Source organism: Marmota monax, unplaced genomic scaffold (genome assembly GCF_021218885.2).
Source record: "Marmota monax isolate L192 unplaced genomic scaffold, Marmota_monax_Labrador192_F-V1.1 WCK01_AAM20220418_F8-fsc00952, whole genome shotgun sequence".
NCBI lineage: Eukaryota > Metazoa > Chordata > Mammalia > Rodentia > Sciuridae > Marmota > Marmota monax.
Genome location: NW_026693393.1, coordinates 80,792 through 101,718, shown reverse-complemented (window position 1 = coordinate 101,718; position 20,927 = coordinate 80,792). Strand labels below are relative to the sequence as shown.

At 33.1% G+C, this 20,927-nt stretch overlaps 1 protein-coding gene across 1 annotated transcript in view; it reads left to right on the top strand.

Annotated features, from left to right (window-relative positions):
• LOC124101200 (zinc finger protein 91-like) overlaps positions 1-20,927 on the top strand; it is an 86,484-nt gene that overhangs the window by 5,498 nt on the left and 60,059 nt on the right. The window contains 1 exon segment of the mRNA XM_046457026.2: positions 18,909-19,035. Within this exon segment, the coding sequence (XP_046312982.1) occupies positions 18,909-19,035 (127 nt within the window).

Below are 20,927 nucleotides of genomic sequence, written 5' to 3'. Positions count from 1 at the left end.
ATCTTTGCAAACAATGGTTGGAAGAACAAGCATATTGGAGCATCTTTCATATCCTATAATATGGTTGTCAGACCCTGTGAGTTAAAGGGTAGTTACTTGCTATTTTAGAAACATCTTCCCTATGAGAAGGGCTTATCTATATATTTTTTTTTTGTTTTGGAAGCCCCATAAACATAGAAGAGAAGCATTTATAGTCACAAACAAAGGAATGCCAGAAGCCATTAGATATGAGAAAATACAAAAATCTTAGAGCTTTTAGAGGTAAAAAGTGTATTTCTGTTTTGTGTAAGGAAACTAAAATTTCTCTTTACCCTGACAATATTTTGATGTTTTAAACTTGCTTGTAATTTCTACCTGTGTTTTGAATTCACCTATGCCTGGCTATCCCTTACCAGATAACAACCCTCTCTAAAACCTTACTGGTGCCTCATAAATCCTGGCTCCTTCTGACCAAATAACAATTCTCTCTAAATTTCAGTGGCAACTTATAAATTCTAATGTCTGGAGCTGAATTTATTTTCCACCTTGAAATGTTAGCCACGTAGATCCTTAACCTGCTATTTGACTTTGTATTATGATTGTCAAAATCTTGTTAGCTGTAAGTACCTTAGACACCCACCTCCTTTGTAACTTTTTGTGCTGTAAAAACGTTTTCCTGAAGATCAGGGGGATGATCTCTAGCATGGAGTCTTGTAAGAGACAGTCCTGGCCAGCTTTTGTGTACACAATACAATCTTGATTTAATTTGATTTAAAATTTGAGTTGGTGGTCTTTTGTGTTTTGGTTTAACATTAACCTTTTTTAAATGTCACTGTAAATAAAACCAAAGAACACAACAAAACTCCTGTAAGTGAGTCAGATGCATAAAAATAGTCATTCTTTACTGAAAGCACAGTATTCATTATAGAAATGATATAAGCTTAAAAATTAATTAAAAGATATCTCAAATATCAAGTGAATTTAGGAGTTAGAATTTTTTTCTCTTTCAGAATATAGGTAGTAAAATAGGACAAAAGAGAAAATGTGAAGCATAAATATATTAAGTAATATGCAAAAAATCACCAAAATATTTATTACAAAAAAAACGTATCTACAGAAATGGTTCAAAAGAAGCAGTCTTTTTGTCAGGAATAAACATTTGGACAGGAATGGAAGTTTTGGTTCTCTTTTTAAGTAGTTTTACTCCTAGTGAATAATCTTTACACTATTTCTGCATTTTTGTGGTTGGAATTAATTATAATTGATATATCTGCAGAAAAGGTACTGAATGCAGAAAAATATTATTGCTCATGTTTAAATCACCTCCATTATTTGATCTTTCCCTTTTTAAACCAAAAATCTGCATAAAACCATCTCTTAATAAATATCTCTATCTCTGTATATTAGCAGCAACTGAGTTATAAAATTTGCTATGATCACTTGTCTCTTCATGTACTTAAAGACTATGAATTTGCTATTTAGCACTTAGGTATAATACTCTATGATATTCTCTAGTTATTTATGTCACTCTGCCAAGTTTTATACCAAGCTCTTAGTATGTGCCTTAATTACTCTGTGTAGCAATGTAGGATTTATGTCTTATTTGTGACACTTTGTTCCCAGAACTGTGTCTAAAGGGATATTGTAAAACTGATTATTCAGGAAAAAAAAATCTATCTAATATTATATTTTATTTTATATTTATTTATATATTTATGTATACATATTTTTATTATAATTTGAAACACTTTGGTCTTAAACTACACTGATTCTAGTGTATTTTAGCTTGAATTGGTTGTGAGAATCAAACTAACAAGACTTTTATGTGTGTTGGTTGGTGATTTCTGCAACCTCAGGAACCTAGTGAATAATAGCAGAAATAAATAAGTAACTCTTTAGTTTGAGGCAGAACCACCAAACTAGATGATGTTTTGCCTCTGCTTTCTATCTTCATTATTAGAAATTACATGAAACACTTTTGGAATTCTGTTCTGTTAGTCCTTCTGAAAAAATCAATGAAAGTGAATAATAATGCAGGAAAGATAAATAATTAATTTCAAACAATTCATTTCTTAAAATAAATATTTTTTTTTTCAAATCACCAAAAATTCTGAACAGTTAGAAAAGATAAAACCTTTAGAAATATCCTAAGGCAATTTCTCTTTTGCTCAGAACAGTAGACTCTATCTCCAACTCATTCTTCTCTAGAATTGGACTGTGTGCAAATATAAAAAAAAAGTGCTAAGATGCCCCAAATGGCTTATAAGTTTTAAAATCCTGAAAGGAGCTCAAATCTGCCATTTTTCTACTTTACAAAATACAAAATCTTAAATTTGTATACTTAACAAACATTTGCAGAAGTGTAATTCAAAATGACCTAAAAAAATGAAAAATATCATTGAAGGACTGACCCACTGAACATGAGGGACTTATAATATTGAATCCCTTATATTAAATGTCTTTTTATCATTGTCAAAAATTTCCATGTTTATATTATCATTATATTAATCAAAATTTTTATGCATTTAATAACAAATATCTAATTTCCTATTTTATTCAGTCTTTTAAAAAATTAGTAGTAATTAATATTAATAATTTAATTCTCATACTTGTTAAAGTATGAAACGTATACTTTAAAAGCTATGGCTATAGCAATTGAAAAATCCAGCCTAATTTCCTTTTAAGATTGGGAGCCATCTCATCACAAAGGCATGAAAAGTTAACTTTTGCTTCATTATAAATTACTGTGATTTGTAAACTTGCTTGAAATGCCTGCCAGTGCCTTGAACTCACCCATGTCTGGTTTTCCCTGATGAGATAACAACCCTCCCTGAAACTTTAGTGATGACTCATAAATTCTGGCTTTCTCTGACCAAATAAAAACTCACTCTGAAACTTTAGTGGTGTATCATAAATTCTGATGTTGTGATCTAAATTTACTCCCTAAGAGCTAAACCATTTAGACCATTAACCTACTATGTGTCTTTGTATTATGCTTGTGAAAATCCTGTTATTCGTGTAAGTTCTCAAGTCACCCCCCTTTTGTAATTTTTGTGCTATAAAACTACAGTCCTAGAGAAGTGGAGTGCTGTCTCTTTTCCCATGGGTTTCAGGAGAGACTTATGCTCAAATGCGGCACCCCCAAAAGACCACTAGAGACCAAAGAGGTGTTTATTGCAATCTAGCTCAGTCCTCCACACTCACAGAAACTGGTAGCTTAGAGGCCCTGAGCCCGGGGTTTGCAGCAGTTTTATAACTTTTTGGGTAAGGTAGGTACCCAAATACATCATAGCATCTCTTAGCAAATCATCACAAACCTTGGGAAAATCATAAACAACTCTAAAACAAGATTAGAACATTCTCTGGAGGGAACAAGTTGATTGGTTGATTGGTTAGTACAAGATGGGGATTCAGTTGAATAGATTGGCTTAGGCCATGAGGGGAGTATATGCTGAACTATATGGTTTCCCAAAAGGTTATCAACCACCATAAACTACTGGAAGTGTCATTTGGAATCCCAGGAATTTTCCCTGTCTCATGCTGATTGGTGGCTGCTAGGGGGTTGCTATGGATCCCCACCTAGCCTGACTGAGTCAGGGACACCAAGCACAGCAGATCTCTCCTGTTATTTGTAGATAAACAGCTCAGCAGGGTGGGCATGAGCCTAAGAGTGCTCTGTGTTTCTGTCCAAGGACAAGAGTCATGCCCCCTTCCTTGGACAGTCTTTGCTCTGAGGTAGAGGTTAGTTTCTCACCTTGTACCTTATGTTTTTTTTTTTTGTGTGTGTGTATTTTTTTAGCTGTAGCTGGACACAATACCTTTATTTCACTTATTTATTTTTTATGTGGTACTGAGGATTGAACCCAGGGTCTTGCACATGGGAGGTGAGCACTCTATTGCTGAGCCACAATTCCAGCCCCTTATGTGTTGTTTTTGTTGGGCATTTTTACTTTAGGGGTTTTCTTCCCAGTTCAAAGTATTTGCAGGGAAATGGATGGCACTAGAGCAGATTATGCTAAGTGAAGCTAGTCAATCCCTAAAAAACAAATGCTAAGTGTCATCTTTGATATAAGGAGAGCAAGTAAGTACAGAGTAGGGAGGAAGAGCATGAGAAGAAGATTAACATTAAACCAGGATGACAGGTGGGAGGGAAAGGGAGAGAGAAGGGAAATTGCATGGAAATGGAAGGAGACCCTCATCGTTATACAAAATTACATATAAGAGGAGGTGAAGGGAAAGGGGAAAAAAACAAGGGAGAGAAATGAAGTACAGTAGATGGGGTAGAGAGAGAAGATGGGAGGGGAGGGGGGGATAGTAGAGGATAGGAAAGACAGCAGAATACAACAGACACTAGTATGGCTGTATGTAAAAACATGGATGTGTAACCGATGTGACTCTGCAATCTGTATACAGGGGGAAAATGGGAGTTCATAACCAACTTGAATCAAATGTATGAAATATGATATGTCAAGAGCTATGTAATGTTTTGAACAACTAATAAAAAAAAAAGAACTCAAAAAAAAAAAAAAAAAATACAGCACTCAACGACCTGAGATTCTAGCCCTTATTCATGCCTGGATTGGATAATATTCCCTGTCACTCAAAAAAGGGCTCACTTCTCTCAGATTCAATGTTCATGATCTGAAGTCACTTCCAATCAAAAGCATTTTGTGGGAACTGTCTAATCATGTGTCATCAGGGAGGAGGAGGTTGGGCTTTCACTTCTTATCTCCTGAGTCCTCCATTTTTGCCATCTGTAGTCTCACACTTTAGAGTCACAGGTTTTTCTGCTGTGCAGGAACTAAGGATCCCAAGTAGCCCTACTCCTGAGAACCAGGAAATGGTGAGTGTGCATTAGCCTAGCAAGGGATGCTTGGGGAGAAAGACTATTGGAACCACAAGACTGGCTGTGTTGAAAACAGGAGCTAGCACATTGGGACTCTGGGCAGTCTCTGGAGTCTACAGGCTTTACTCCTCCACTTGGCCACTATGTCCTCAGTCCTACTGGCCAACCAGGTGGGGAACATGTCAGTGGCAGAGACTCTTTGCTGCCTTCCTTATGCTCAAAGGGCATCCTCAGAATCTGCATAAAATATTATGTGGCAGGTGTGTTCCTGCAGCCCAGATGCTGGAGATTGACAGGTGGAATAATTATCAAAATCAAATCTCCAAGGTCCATTTTCCTGCAGGAAAGGAGCTGTCATTTTTGGGTACCTAAATTCCTTTTTAGCTAGCTAATTTTCATTTTGACATTCTTTTATTTTTACTTTCTTCATTATTATTATTTTGTTAAAGTTAGGTGAACTCAGGGATACTGTACTACTTAGCCATATCCTTGGTAGTGGAGCCAGATTTACAGATAGGTAGTTAGTGTAGTTAGGTAAATTGGGTCTAATATCCAGTAAAATCAAGAACAAACACCATATTGAGGATGGAGTCCAGGATAGGGGGAATTGAAAATGTGCCCAAGGCCCTGAGCCCATCCCAAGAAAATTTTAATGAAGCAGCTCACTGCAAACATGGAGATGCTAATCCAAAAGACTTTCCTGCCCAGATTGCTCCTTCAGCTCACCTGTCCTCCACACTTTGGGCCTTCCCACCTACATTCCAACACTGCAAGAAAACAGAACAAAGGACAGCAATGTGACAGGAATGCAGGATAGCTGAAGGAAGACCTTAGCTATAAAAAAGCTAAAAAGACCTTAGTTTAAAAAAAAAATCCCTTTCATGGATTCTACCTCTTGGGTCCCCTTTTTCTTCTGGGGAGAAGTCCTTTGTACTGTCCTTTAATAAAGCTTCTACTTTCCACTCTAAACTTGCCTTGGCACACTTCTCTGATGTTATACTTCAGCATTGGGGAAGCAAGGACTCTTCACCAGTAAACAGCCCTAACAGGTTTAAATTTATTTTGAGAAAGGTCCTAGCTAAGTTGCTGAGATTATTTTTGTTATGGTTTGATTTATCTAGAATTTGCTATTGCAATAAAGCATAGTGTTTTTACATACATATGTATTCATATGGGGATCTTATTTATATTGTGATTCTTTATTATTGTAATATTATATTTTCACAATATATATGAATAGTAGGCCATGATAAGTTCTTTTATTGCTCTTATAATTGAAAAGGTTTTTGGCTAAAGTTACATATATCTTTGTAGATGAATTTTAAAAAAATATGCTTTGGTTTCTTACTTCATTTAAAGTAAAGCTTGATTTTTTTTTATTATTATTACATTATTGTTGTATTTAATAGTCAGGTTTATTTTGACATAACCATAAAACATAAAATATAATTTGCTCCCCTTCAGTATCCAGTAGTTCCCCTTTCCCTATTCTCCTACTTTCTTTTATCATATATTTATTTATAGTTTTTTTTTAATTATTGCTTTATACAATACACATAAAAGTAGACTTCACTCTGATATATTCATATTTGTACATAGCAGTTTTGGTGAGATATATTGTCGGTTAATTTGGGGGAATATGATCACCTTTGTAATGATGAATGTTATTATTTACATGGGATGTATAATTCAGTCTTTTATGTGCTTTTTGTGACTTTTATTTTCTCATAAGTTCTATATACTTTGTTTCTAAAAATGTACACATGTGAAATACTACTTGCATAAGGCACCTATGTAAAATTTATACATAGTGTTTTATGCTCTTTTTTAAACTGGATATATTGTGAAATGTGACTGGCACCTGTGACTATTTTTCATACAGATTTTTATTTATCTCTTCCAAGATGTATATTGTATTGAGTCATGCCCTTGGGCTTCAAGTGTTTGGATGAGTACCATTGCATACTTACATGTTATCATGATCACATATGCTCTAATTTCAGTAAGTCTCTGTGATGGGGAGTATCATGTATATTCAATAGCAAAATAGTTTCCACAAATAGATATTAATTTAAACTTCTTTTGAGATAATGATTATTAATTTGCTTTAAATGTTCATCAATATTAATTTTTCCCATGATGGGTTTTTATTTTGTATTTCTTAAATTTCTAAAGATTTTGAATATTTTTATAGTTAATAAACATATCTCATGTATAAATTTGAAGTTCAAACTTCTGTCTTTTATATATTTTTGGCTTAAAAGTTGAGAAAAGGATCCAAAAATGCAGCTAGAGATTGATTTTTTTTAAAAAAAAGAAAAAGTTTTAAATTATTTTTTAAAATTGACTTTTTTTTTACTCATCATTTATTATAGGTTTCTTGTATGATTGTAAGGTTAGGTTATTTAAAGTGGATTATAGAGCTTATCTTTGTTAATTACTACAGGAAAAACTAAATAAGAAATTTCTCTACACTATGGCTGCAGGAAAATGAATAAATTTCTTTAAAATCATATGGTAATAAAATTGTTAAATGACATAATTACTAAACATCCACTCCTTAAAATTTTTTTTCTGTAATATTTTTGGCAGTGAATCATGAATTCTATTATCTGGATTTTGGGATTTAATATAAAATCATATGGAATAAAATTTGGCCAATTCTAGAAATATTCATACATAATTTGTTGTTTACTTAATGACATATTGTGGAGATAGCAACTAATGAACATTTATTTTTAGAAATAGTTACTTTTTTGCTTTTCAGGTTCTAATGAGCCTTTTAGATTTATTTCCTTACTGAGTCACTCAGGGCCACTGATTTTTTTTTTTTTTTTGTAATCTCCAGGCATTTACCCTTCTAAGAAATCTGTCTTGTGAGCTCTGTTTCTGAAGAGTTTCTTAACATGAAAGAAAAAAACAGTCTTTATGTTGCCCCTGAAATGTATTCTCAATGCACTCTCTTCAAAATGGAGAGAAAATAATATTTCCTCAGACTGACATCCCTGTGTCAGGAGCTGACAATACATTGATGGTCTTTGAAGAAATTTCATACAGTTCTGTCTCTGGGTAGTTTTCTGTGGGCTGATGAATTGCCATTTAATATCTAGATACCCATGTTTTTTCATCTGTACTATGGAAATAATTTTAGAGGGCACAGATGAATAATGCTCTTCATGGAGGCTATGAATACCTGTATGTTCTGTAGTGCACAGCTGACAAAGCCCCTGGAATACACTGTGCAGATTTTATTTGGTTAACCATTATCTGCCACTCACATGATTTTTCTTTCAAAAGCTTGTAATAACTTTAGGCATCCATGTCATCCACATTCCCAATTATAAAAGTTTGAATCTTTCTTTTCTGAATTCCACGTTCCGTTTCTCTTGTGGTTCAATGTGGTACAAATAACTATGTTTTTTTTCCTTTCTTTTACACTGTGTTTCTAATAAAAATGTTCTCTGCTCCAAACCTATATTTCCCATGTCCAGCTATGTTTAGAAAATGACATAGATAATTTATTTGATAATTTATAAAGGAGAGTTGAGAATAATTCTTGCTCATGTTTCCCCTCCTTAGAAACTGAACAAAAACTTTTCTTGGTCCTGAAAAGGGAGGACCATAACCAATCATATATATATAAAAATGTTGATTGATTGTATATTCTCTTCTCTGTTCAGATCCTTGGCCCATTTCTTGATTGAGTATTATCATCATCATTATCATCATCATCATCACAATTATTATTATTTGTTTAGTTTTTTTGAGTTCTTTATGTACCCTAGAGATTGGTGCTCTATCTGATATGTGCGGGGTAAAATATTCCTCCTAAAATGTAGGCTCTGTCTTCACCTCACAGATTGTTTCTTTTGCTGAGAATAAACTTTTTAGTTTGATTCTATCCCATTTATTGATTATTTGTTTTAATTCTTGTGCTTTCAGTGTCTTATTAAAGAAATTGGGGCCTAATCCCACATGATGAAGATTAGAGCCTGTATTTTATTCTATGGGACACAGAGTATCTGGTTTAATTCCAAGATCTTGATACACTTGGAGTTGAGTTTTGTGCATGGTGAGAGATAGTGGTTTGTTGAAGAGGCTATCTTTTCTCCAGTGCATGTTTTGACACCTTTGTCTAATATATAATAATTATAATTTTGTAAGTTAGTTGTCTCTGTGACCTCTATTCTGTACCATTCGTCTGCAGTCTGTTTTTTGTTTGTTTGTTTGTTTGTTTTGTTTTGTTTTATTGCAAATGCAATGCTGTTTTTGTTACCATTGTTCTGTAGTATGGTATAAGGTCTGGTATAGTGATGCCACCTGCTTCACTCTTTCTGCTAAGGATTACTTTAGCTATTCTTGGTATCTTATTTTTCCACATAAATTTCATGGTTGCTTTTTCTATTTCTATGAGGAATGCCATTAGGATTTTGATCAGAATTGCAGTAAATCTGTATAGTGCTTTGGGAGAATTTTTATTTTGATAATATTAATTGTGCCTATTGATGAGCAAAGTAGATCTTTCCATCTTCTAAGGTGTTTTTTGATTCTGTTCTTTAGGTTTCTGTAGTTTTCCTTGTATAAAACTTTCACGTCTTTCATTAAGTTGATTCCCAAATATCTTTTTTATTGAAGTTATTGTAAATGTGGTAGTTTTCTTCATTTCTTTCTCATAAGATTTTTCACTGATATACAGAAATGCCTTTGATTTATGGGTGTTGATTTTATATCTTGCTACTTTGCTAAATTTATTTACTAGTTCTAGAAGTTTTCTGGTGGAGTTTTTTGAGTCTTCTAGGTATATAATCATATCTGCCATTTGAAGGTAAATGGATAGCATTGGAGAAGATAATGCTAAGTGATGTTATCCAATTCCAAAAAAAAATGCCAAATATAAGAAGGCTGACTCATAATGGGGTAGGGAGGGGGAGCATGAGAGAAATAGATGGATTCTCAATAAAGAAGAGGAGTGGGAGGAAAACAATGGGGGCAGGGGATTAGCAAGAATGGTGGAATGTGATAGAGACCATCATCAAAAGTACATGCACAAAGACACAAATTTGTATCACCATACTTTATATACAATGAGAGATATGAAAAATTGTGTTCTATACATGAAATAAGAATTGTAATGCTTCTGTTGTCATTTCTTTAAAAAAATCGATAGAAATATGAAAAAAATTGTTCATAAATTATATACATTAAATATTATATATATGCATATATGCATATATATATATATATATATATATATATATATATATATATATATATATATGCATATATATAAATCTAGGGAAAGGCAAGTCTCTTTCCTGAATTTTTAAAAATCAATTAATTTATTAATTTGTTCTAACTTGCTAATAGAGCAGAATGCATTTCACTCTGTAGCACACAAATGGAACACAAGATTTTATTTCTCTTGTTGTTCAGAAAGTATAGTTACAAAACCCATGTAACTCTACTTTGTGTACAACAAGATTTTCATCTCATTCCACCATCTTACCTACCTCTATAATATCTCCCATCACCTCCCTCCCCTTCGTCTTATACAAAGTTTCTTCATTTCTTCCATGCTACATCCCACTTCCCTCATTGTGGATCACCATCCTCTTAGCAGAGAAAACATTATTGTCTTTGGTTTAGGAGGATTGGATTACTTGCCTTAACATGATATTCTCCAACTCCAAAGAAAAGAAAATGTTATAGACAGGCCATTGGGTCTAAGGCCATGTCATAAAAATAAAGAATATTCCATTAGTCAATTTAAATAATAGACTCAAATCTTTGGATCTGGGGGAAATATAAATAATACAAACGCACACACACACACACCATACACTTTCTGGTGAAATCTCCTTGCCCTGACTCAGGGGAGTTTCTCTCTAGTTTTTTATATCTCAGGAGAAATATTGGTTAAAAAAAAATAAATGTATCATTCACCTGTAGAATCAAAAGAAGTGATCATGTCCTTCATCTTCCTGAACTCATAACTCTCAAATATGGTTCTGTGAACTGAGATTTTCTGGAGTCTTGACATAGTTTTGAGGGTGCTGTTCCAAAAATACATATACTTTATTAGTAATATTTTAAATACATAATGGTAATTTTCACATAGTGGAAATTATGGGTTATACTATAAAATTCAATTTTACTTTTTATATGAATTCTAAAAAAATAATTATCTTTCCACCTCATATAATTTTAATGTTCAATCTGTTTCCATACAAGAGAAGTTAACTGAAATTTTACAGGATTGTCACTGTATTATTTCCATCCATAAATAATATATTTACATATATAATCTACACATTCAAAAGGCCTCATATGCAAGTTTAAATGCAAATGCTTTTCTGGGTTGGCTGGATTTTACTTCTCCAAGGATACCTTGCCATAAATTTGATGCAGCCTGAGGATCTGGATTTCAATTCCCAGATCCTCAAAATAAAATAAATAAATAAGTGTACAGACAAGACCCTACAATTGTGACATCATTTATTTCTGGATTTGAGGTTATATCCTGACTCTCAAAAAACTCACTAGGTTCAGATTGAGCATATGAAGACATAAGTTGTGTCCAATCAGGACTCCTTATATAAGCATTGTCCAATCTACACATATTCAGTAAAGAGAAGCAAGTTTTGACCATCTGGTGTCAAGTCTGCCAGAGTGGGTATCCACTTCTAGGCTTCATCACTTATGTTCAGTGAACCTGATTTTTTTTTCTCCTGTATAGGTACTTTGTGATTTATAGAGAGGACATGTGGTTCCTAAAAATAGAGTTAATGATGAGTGTGCAGTGAAATCCTGAGACTGGATGGTGAGTCTGGTTGAAACTGGCTGCACTGACTATGGTGGGAACTGGCAATGGTGGACTAGAATCCCTGGTGTAATCTTTGGTTTCTGCAGTCCTGCGTCTTCTGAGAAAGGTCAGCTATGAGTCTCCACTGGCCAGTCAACTGGACCATATATTAACAGTAGACCCGGAAGTCCTATGTATCCTATAGAATATCTTCAGCCCTACCTTAAATTCTATGTGAGAACATTTGTGGCAATATTTCCGAATCTTCTCAGATTGTGTTGTGGATTCTGGAGTGGGGAGATCATCACAATCACAACTCCATATATTTTTTCCTCCAGGAGGGGGGTGAGATACTCTATAGGTATCTCAGTTTTTCTTTCCTCCTGAATTCATTCTCCTTCTTTTTGGAGATTGTGGTATTGTGGATTGAGCCAGAGGTACTGTACCACTTAGCTACATACCTGGTAGGTTTTTGTTTTATTATTATTATTATTATTTTTTATCTTCAGACAGTTGCTGAGTGTGATTTTAAATTTGTGCACCAGTATTGTGAGTTGTATTTATATATAAAATTTTAGCTTCCTGTTCAATGACAACTTCCCCCTTTCCCAGTATTATCAGTTACATTTTTGCAGTATTATCAGTTACTTTACCCATCTTATATTTCAAATGAACATGGTATTTTCAATTGTTATACCAAAAACTGGATGAGACTTTAAAGTATTTTTTTCTCTCTGAGTGCAATGATGCATGCATATTAATTCCAGAGACTCAAGTGCCTAAGTCAGTAAGATTTCAGTTTCAAGTTAAACATCAGGAACTTAGGTAGACTAATTAGACAATTAGAAAAACCTGTCTCAAAATTTTAAAACATGGCTGGGTATGTAGGCCAGAATTAACATGCTCCTGTTTCAAATCCCCAGTACCATAGAAAAAAAATCAAAAGCAAAATTTTTTGTTGTTGTTGTTGTTTATGAGCATTTTACATGATTGAAAAGTAAAGAAGAATTGCTTGATCTTGGAAAAATCATGTGTTTCTATTCTTCCTTTGTGTCTCCAAAGGCAGACAACCTGTCAGAGTGTCTTTATGCTCAGATTTCCTTTTGTGGAATGTATATGAGAGCATTCTCATTCCCTACTCTGATATTTTCCTGGAACTGTGTTTCAGAACTATGTAATATGAGGACCCCACAGCTGGCAAATCTAATGTCTCTCGCAAGTCCAGACCAGTACTTGGGGCTTTTCTTGTTCAAGAGCAGTATAAATGTAGACAGCTTAGTTTCTCAAAGAAGTAACTGAGAGAACTCTCAACTTCCATTTTTTTTAAATGTCTTCACTAATTTTATAGTCTAGCACAGTGTTTCTTTCTTCCATATTCATATAATTGGAGTACTACTTACTATTCCACTTTTTCAGAGTAGCCATTCTAACAGCTGTTCTCAAGCTGCAGAAGATCTTATAGTTGGCTGGTGCACTAAAATTCTGATGCAAGCTTTTTAAATTCCAGGGTGTCTTATGCTCACTGGAAAAAAAAAAAAATTGATGTGCACCTATTTTAGAAATAAAGAGGGATCTGTGATTGTAACCATTTTTCTTCACTAATATTTGAGATTTTAGCCCATTACAATGTTTGCACACCAATGTGAAAACACTCCTTTTTGATCTAGGGAGATTTGCACCTGCACAGTTACCAGTGCTTTCAATGCTTTGAGGTTTCAGATATAGTCCATTGAATGGAAAAAGTTAATATCAGGACAAATTACTTACAGAAAGAATTGGTTAGGTCTGGTGTTATTAGTAAAGTGAGCTGGGTGAGAGAGCTCAGGAAGTGCTAAACTGCCACTTTGGATTTCAGTGGTGGTCTGTATTTCCCTGTTAATTTTTTGGTACTGTCTAGATAAAAGTTCAACTGTCAGCAACAGCTCTTTGCATTTTTAGAGAATGTTGGCAAATCCCTCTAAGGGATTAAGGGGTTCCCCTAAGATTTAACACCTCTTCCATCTGGTCTAATGGAATAAAGCCCATGGATCTTGCATGGCCATAGAAAACCACTTATTTTTTCCCCCCTGGAGTTGATACTCATGTATATCTTATTCCTTCCTCTGTGTGTACAGATAAATTAGCATTCAAACTACAGGCAATTTAGAGTTAAATAATATATTTCAAACTCAAATCAATCTTCCTTTATTTATATTAACACTGGATTTGGGCATTTCGTTTCAGTAATTTTGCATATTGCTCAAATCAGGAAAATCTTCAAGTGCATATTACTCATCTCGGTAGATATTTTTTTTTCCAGTTTTCCAATGTGTGTGCCTCTAATTCCTTTACAGTTTTAAGAAGGACTCAAAACAGGAGTATATATTTATTTGGTGTATCCATAAATGGAGGGAGATTTATATTCTGCTTTTATTTAGTTTTATTTTATTTTTTTTTTAAATTATCTCTCTTTATATCTGCTGTTTGGTGGATGCTTGTGTATAATTCCAATGTCACACACATTCTGCACACAAGTCCCTTCTTGTGATCTATGCCTTTTATTCTAACATCTACCTTGAGGTTGGATTGTAGCATTCACTCACATTAAATATTTTATTGATATGTTTTGATTTATATACTTATAATAATTAACAATAAAAAGATATTTGCATACATATGAATTGCCCTATGTACTTTTCTGTATTGTGATTTCTTTATCTTAAAATTACTACACTCTTGTAATATTATAGCATGCATTAGTGTCAGGTAATGATCACTAGTACATTTACTCTTATTTTTTTTTTTTTAATATTTATTTTTCAGTTTTTGGCGGACACAACATCTTTGTTTGTATGTGGTGCTGAGGATTGAACCCCGGCTGCATGCATGCCGGGCGAGCGCACTACTGCTTGAGCCACATCCCCAGCCCACATTTGCTCTTATATATGAGAGAGTTCTTGCCTAATTTTATATACATTTATCTTTCCAGGAAAATTTTAGAAGTTTTTGCTTTGATTTCTTCTTTAACAAAAAGTAAAAAATGGTAAAATTTTGACCAGTTATTATTAAAGGGTACCTTGGGGAAAATGATCATTTTTATAATAGTTTTATCCTTTGTAAATATGTTGAATATTTGAGTCTTTTATGTTCTTTTCTGTATTTTTATTTTCTCAAATACTGCATATTCCTTTTGTAAACATATTTACATATGAAATGCAACATTCATGTGACATCAGCATAAAACATACATGGTATTTTATAGTATTTGTCAAACTGGATATAATACATCAACAAAAATTCTAGCTGCTAGAATTTACATTTTACAAAATTTAATAATTATTTCTTCCTCTAGCCATGCCCCTTGATTTCACCTCTGGAAGAATATGGCTGTATTCTCATGTACAGTTGCTGTAATTTTAGTCTCTGTTTCCTGTGTGGGTGTATCATATACATTTTATTACAAAACAGTTGCTACAAATGGATAATAAAAGCTTAATTATTATTTTTCTCTTTTGTGAATGCATTTATTCCACATATTCATCAATGCTATTTAATTCATCTATATGATGTGATTTTATTCAATGTTACCTAATTTCTAAAGATTTTGAGTTTTTATGATTATTGAACACTTAGATATATCCTTTTTAAAGTGACTCTTCAAGAACTTTTTCTGTTTTTATTTTGCAATCTGTATTATTTCTTCTTCTTATAAGCGTTTGATGATATGTGAGGAAAATAGGGTTTCTTATTACCTTGTCAGTTTCACACCTTTTAATGTAATCACTTGATGAATATATTTTTGTATTAATATTTTGTAATTCATAAGTTTAAGCCTATTATATTCTATAATTTTGAAAACAAAAACTTTTTTTTTCTTTTGTGATATTAGGGATTCAACCAAAGTGTCTTATTGCTGAGCATATGCTCAGCTCTGTTTTAAATTTTATTTCTAGATGGGGTTTGCTTAATTTCTTCAGTTGGCCTTAAATTTTGAACTTCATGCCTTAGACTCCAGAATAGTAGATAGTTCAGGTGTGAACCACCATATGAACCCTATCTTTTGTATGTAAACTTTTGAGCTTTGTACTTTCTTATATATTTCAGTATTATTTATTAATAACTTATATTTACCATTTAGTGTGTCAAAATATGTTGTTATGTTTTATGAGTGAAGGGATAAAATAGCATTTTATTATTACACTGTTTTCCCAATATCCTAGCAAGTTTTAAGAGTTTTGTTGTTGGTGTTTTCTGTAGTTCCACCATTTATTTTATTATGAGGTTTACCCTGATTGATTTTACTTTATAACATCAATCATGTGGCATCATGGTATTTTGGTCAACAGTAGACTTTATGTACAACCATGGATCTAGCAAATATCTTAGCCATGTACTAGTCTATACCATCTAGATTCTGTCATTGCACTCAGAGAATTGGAAAATTGCACAAGATTCTTAGGATAAATTTTCCAGAGTGTATTTCCATAAAGTGAGAAATCATTATATATGCCTATATTTGCAATTATACGCTGTATAATTGATATAATTTTTATTTGTTGAATTTTCAAATTTGCTAATGCTTTCTTTTTTTTTTCTTTTTTTTTAATTTTTTTTATTGGTTGTTCAAAACATTATAAAGCTCTTGACATATCATATTTCATACATTAGATTCAAGTTGGTTATGAACTCCCAATTTTACCCCAAATACAGATTGCAGAATCACATCGGTTACACATCCACATTTTTACATAATGCCCTATTAGTAACTGTTGTATTCTGCTACCTTTCCTATCCTCTACCATCCCCCCTCCCTCCCCTCCCATCTTCTCTCTCTACCCCATCCACTGTAATTCATATCTCTCCTTGTTTATTTTCCCATTCCCCTCACAACCTCTTATATGTTATTTTGTATAACAATGAGGGTCTCCCTCCATTACCATGCAATTTCCCTTTTCTCTCCCTTTCCATCCCACCTCATGTATCTGTTTAATGTTAATCTTTTCTTCCTGCTCTTCCTCCCTGCTCTGTTCTTAGTTGCTCTCATTATATCAAAGAAGACATTTGGTATTTGTTTTTTAGGGATTGGCTAGCTTCACTAAGCATAATCTGCTCTAGTGCCATCCATTTCCCTGCAAATTCTCTGATTTTGTCATTTTTTAGTGCTGCGTAATACTCTATGGTGTATAAATGCCACATTTTTTTTTTATCCATTCATCTATTGAAGGGCATCTGGGTTGGTTCCACAGTACATTGCTGGTGGGACTGCAAACTGGTGCGGCCAATCTGGAAAACAGTATGGAGACTCCTGGGAAAGCTGGGAATGGAACCACCATTTGACCCAGCTATTGCCCTTCTTGGACTTTTCCCTGAAGACCTTAAAAGATCGTACTACAGGGATACTGCTACATCGATGTTCATAGCAGCACAATTCACAGTTGCTAATGCTTTCTTTTTTAATTGTATCTGCTTATTTTTTTTTTTATTGGTACTGAATATTGAACCCAGGGGTGCTTAACAATAAAGCCACATCCTCAGTCCTTTTATTTTATATTTTATTTAGAGACAGAGTTGCTAAGTGCCTCACTAAGTTGCTCAATACAATATATATAAGACAATATTATATATAATATTATCTTAGAATTTATGATCCTTTTTTCTTATCCTCCTCAGTCACTGGAACTACAGTTGTCCATCACTAGACTGGGCTCATTTGCTTTTTAAAAGCACCAACATTGATATTGGTAACTCTGTGTTATGTTTATCTTAAATAGCTTCTAATTTTGCTCTTTTCCTTAAGACTTTCTTTACTTTTAGTTTTTAAATTTTACTTTTTATTGGGATGGATGATTCGATAAGAAATTGTAACCATTTTGTGGATTACTAATTTTTTGTATGTTTTATTTTCACCTCAGGTATAGATGAATTCCAATTTTGGCAGCTGTATGGAGGTCTAAGTGAAACATAATAACCTGTATGGATATTGTTAAAGAAATGGAACCACAATTTTACCCAGTTTTTCGACTGCACTGTATATGCCCAAAGGACATAAAATCAGCATACTACATTGACACAGTCACATTAATGTTTATAGCAGCATGATTCAGAATAGCTAAGCTATAAAACCAACCTTTCAATGATGAATTAGTCCATTCAGTGATGACAGGATAAAAAACTGTTGCTTATGTACACAATAAACTATGAATCAGCCGTAAAGAAGAATGACTTTATGACATTTGCCAGGAAATGGATGAATCTGGAGATTTTACGCTAAGTAAAACAAACCATTTCTTTAAAACCAAAGGTTGAAAGTTTTTGCTGATATGTGAAATCTAAAGCTCATAAAGTGGGGAAGGAAAAGAAAAGAAGATCAGTAGGTTGCACAATAGTAAACAAAAAATAAATAAATGAATAAATAAAAGGGACAGGGATAGAAATATAAAATATATATCTCTAAGTGAATCCTACCATCGTATCCACCAACAAGAACAGAATTTTTATTAGGATAAGATATATCCCATGCTTGCATAATACCATAAAAATCGATTTTACTGTCAAGTAGATCTAGAAAGAACAAATAAAATAAAAAACAAATTATATTTGTTTGAAGAGCTATATGTATATTCTATATAAATATCATACAATATAAACATCGATCAAAGTTTATATATATATAAAGTTCATATATATATAGTATGTTAAAAATGTTAAATTATAAAAAGGAAAATTCAAACAGGATTGTTGTTGCTATTTTTATATTAATAACATACATAAATACTATAAAATGTTTGAACTTAAATAAACTATTAAATATTTCCATTAAGTGGTCTGTCTACCTTGTTACATTTCAAAATTTCTCTTATACCATTGGTATTGGAATTACTAGAGATCTCACTACACATTCAGAACAGCCAACTCTATGAGAGAAATAACAAATAAGATTCCACACATTAGTAAATCTCTGATTCGTGGTTGTACAATTAAAATTTGAGGATTTCCTTTCTTAATTACCATAATTTTCTCATCTGAATAATATACATAATTTAGATCATGATATAAAAAATTAGAAAATATATATTTTTACGGTAATGCCTGAGTTTTATATTATGTTTCATAAATGTGGAGTATGTATACTTTTTTGAACTTAAATCACTTTTTCTTCAGAAGTAGATAACAGTATCATGGTGTTCCAAAACACCACCTACATGATAGTCTACTAACTCTCATTTCAACTTCAATTACATTACAGACTGTACAAATGTTCATGTGGTCAATGTGTTATTTATTTGCCTATTCTTATTTTAGGAACTGTTAACATTCAGGGATGTAGCCATTGATTTTACTGAAGAGGAGTGGGAATGCCTTCAGCCTGCTCAGAAAAATTTATATAGAGATGTGATGCTAGAGAACTATAGAAACTTGGCCTTCCTGGGTAAGTTTAATTTCCCTTTAAAATTTGAATTAATAATTATTATTTAATTTACTTCTGTTGCAGAGTATCTTCTGGGAACTTCTCAATAAGAATGAGTTTCAGATTTTTGTTTCAAAGAAAAAGGGTATTTTATACAGATATTTCTCTCTCTCTCTCTCTCTCTCTCATATATATATATATATATATATATAATTTTACTCTTTAATCTGTCTCTTTCTTTGTGTGTTATACATCCTTCCCTTTAGATAAGTAGTACCTAGTATAATTTAGTGGTGTAAATTATTGTAGACTACACATAGCAAGGGACACAGTTGAGTCATTCAAATGTCAAGGAGAAACCAAACTAAAAAATGTTGAAAGAGTAGTTATCCAGCAGAAGAAATTTTCAGAAGCTTAGGTTTATTTATTTTGATTGTAATCATTGAGTACATACTGCCCTATATTTATCACATTTTCAAATTCCTTGTTGTTCTCTATTTTCTTCTTTAATGATGTCCCAGTTTATTCAGATTAACCACCAAAACTTACCTTTTGTTGTGAGGGACAGCATGATCTGTTTCAAATCCTCTTGTGAGGAAGCCTTTAAAGAAGAAAACAGAAGAGAGAGACACACACACAGTGAAAAGGAAAAAAGAAAAAAAAAAACTGGCCACCCCTCTTAACAGCTGCACATATAATACCCCAAAATTACATAGCTTCTGATACCATGACTACATTCTAACCCAGTGTTTCTTTAACCCCAAGTGCTAGATAACCAAGATTGGGTACAGTTAATACAAATAAAGACCCCCTTCTCCATGAGGACATTACCACAGAAACTAGATAGTGCACCTGTAGAGTTGTCTTAATAGCTTCAGGGAGAAAGTGCTGGGCATTACAATTGTGGGACTCAGGGTGCCAGTTACCATCACCCCCACACTTTCCTGTCTATTTCCAAGGTCAGAATACCTAATACCTCCCCTCTTTTTTAAGGCCTTTTGAATAAATAATATTACTTATTTCCTTAATGCTGATGGGGGCAAAAAATAGGGCAGGCATAGACAACAGCAAGTTCCAACATAAGTAAACATCCACCTATGAATATTTTTGACCCAGATGTAATTGAGTAAACATGAAGTTAGCCATTCCAACAAGTCTAAACATCCATCATCTTGTTGAACCTTATTAATTATGTATTTAAGGTAATCTAAGTCTTTTGAAATAAAATTACTATTATAACTTAAATTGAAGGAACACATGTTACTAAACTTCTGATATCCTTTATGATGTAACAATAACACACAATCAATTGCAGCATGATTGTCAAGTATGGCTTGACAATGTTGTTTTTGTTCTTCATTAAGCCTATTTACATCCATGGAGGCATGATTAATACTGTTTATGATAGCATAGGCGAGTTTCATACTAGTTTGCACAACTACTGAATCATTATAGTTTTTATCAAGAGGAATAGACCTTTTATGAATAAATTCCACAGGATGGTGACCTATTAAATACTATGTGGATGGTAAGGACACATTATTCTGCTAAGACAACAATGAATACCATGCGACATTTTTACAGGTATATGACAGTTTCATACAAGTGAGTCAAGATATTGTAATGGGTTCTAGAAGTCCAGGATCTGACAGTACTGAATTTCCCACAGCTGGTGTACACAAAACAGAGCAACATTGTTATTAAGACTAAAGCATTTACAGAGTTTTGTGTGAGTTTAGTAATCAAAGAAGTAACAAAATTATCTAGAGTACATTCTAACCCCATTTTAGCCAACACGTGTTGAGCTGAGGCTGTTAATGATTTTATACCCCCCAAGTAACTAGAATTCAAGTATCTTGGGGTCCTCTTTTAATGTATCTCCTCTTTTGAGGAGAATGATTATTCTCTTGTTT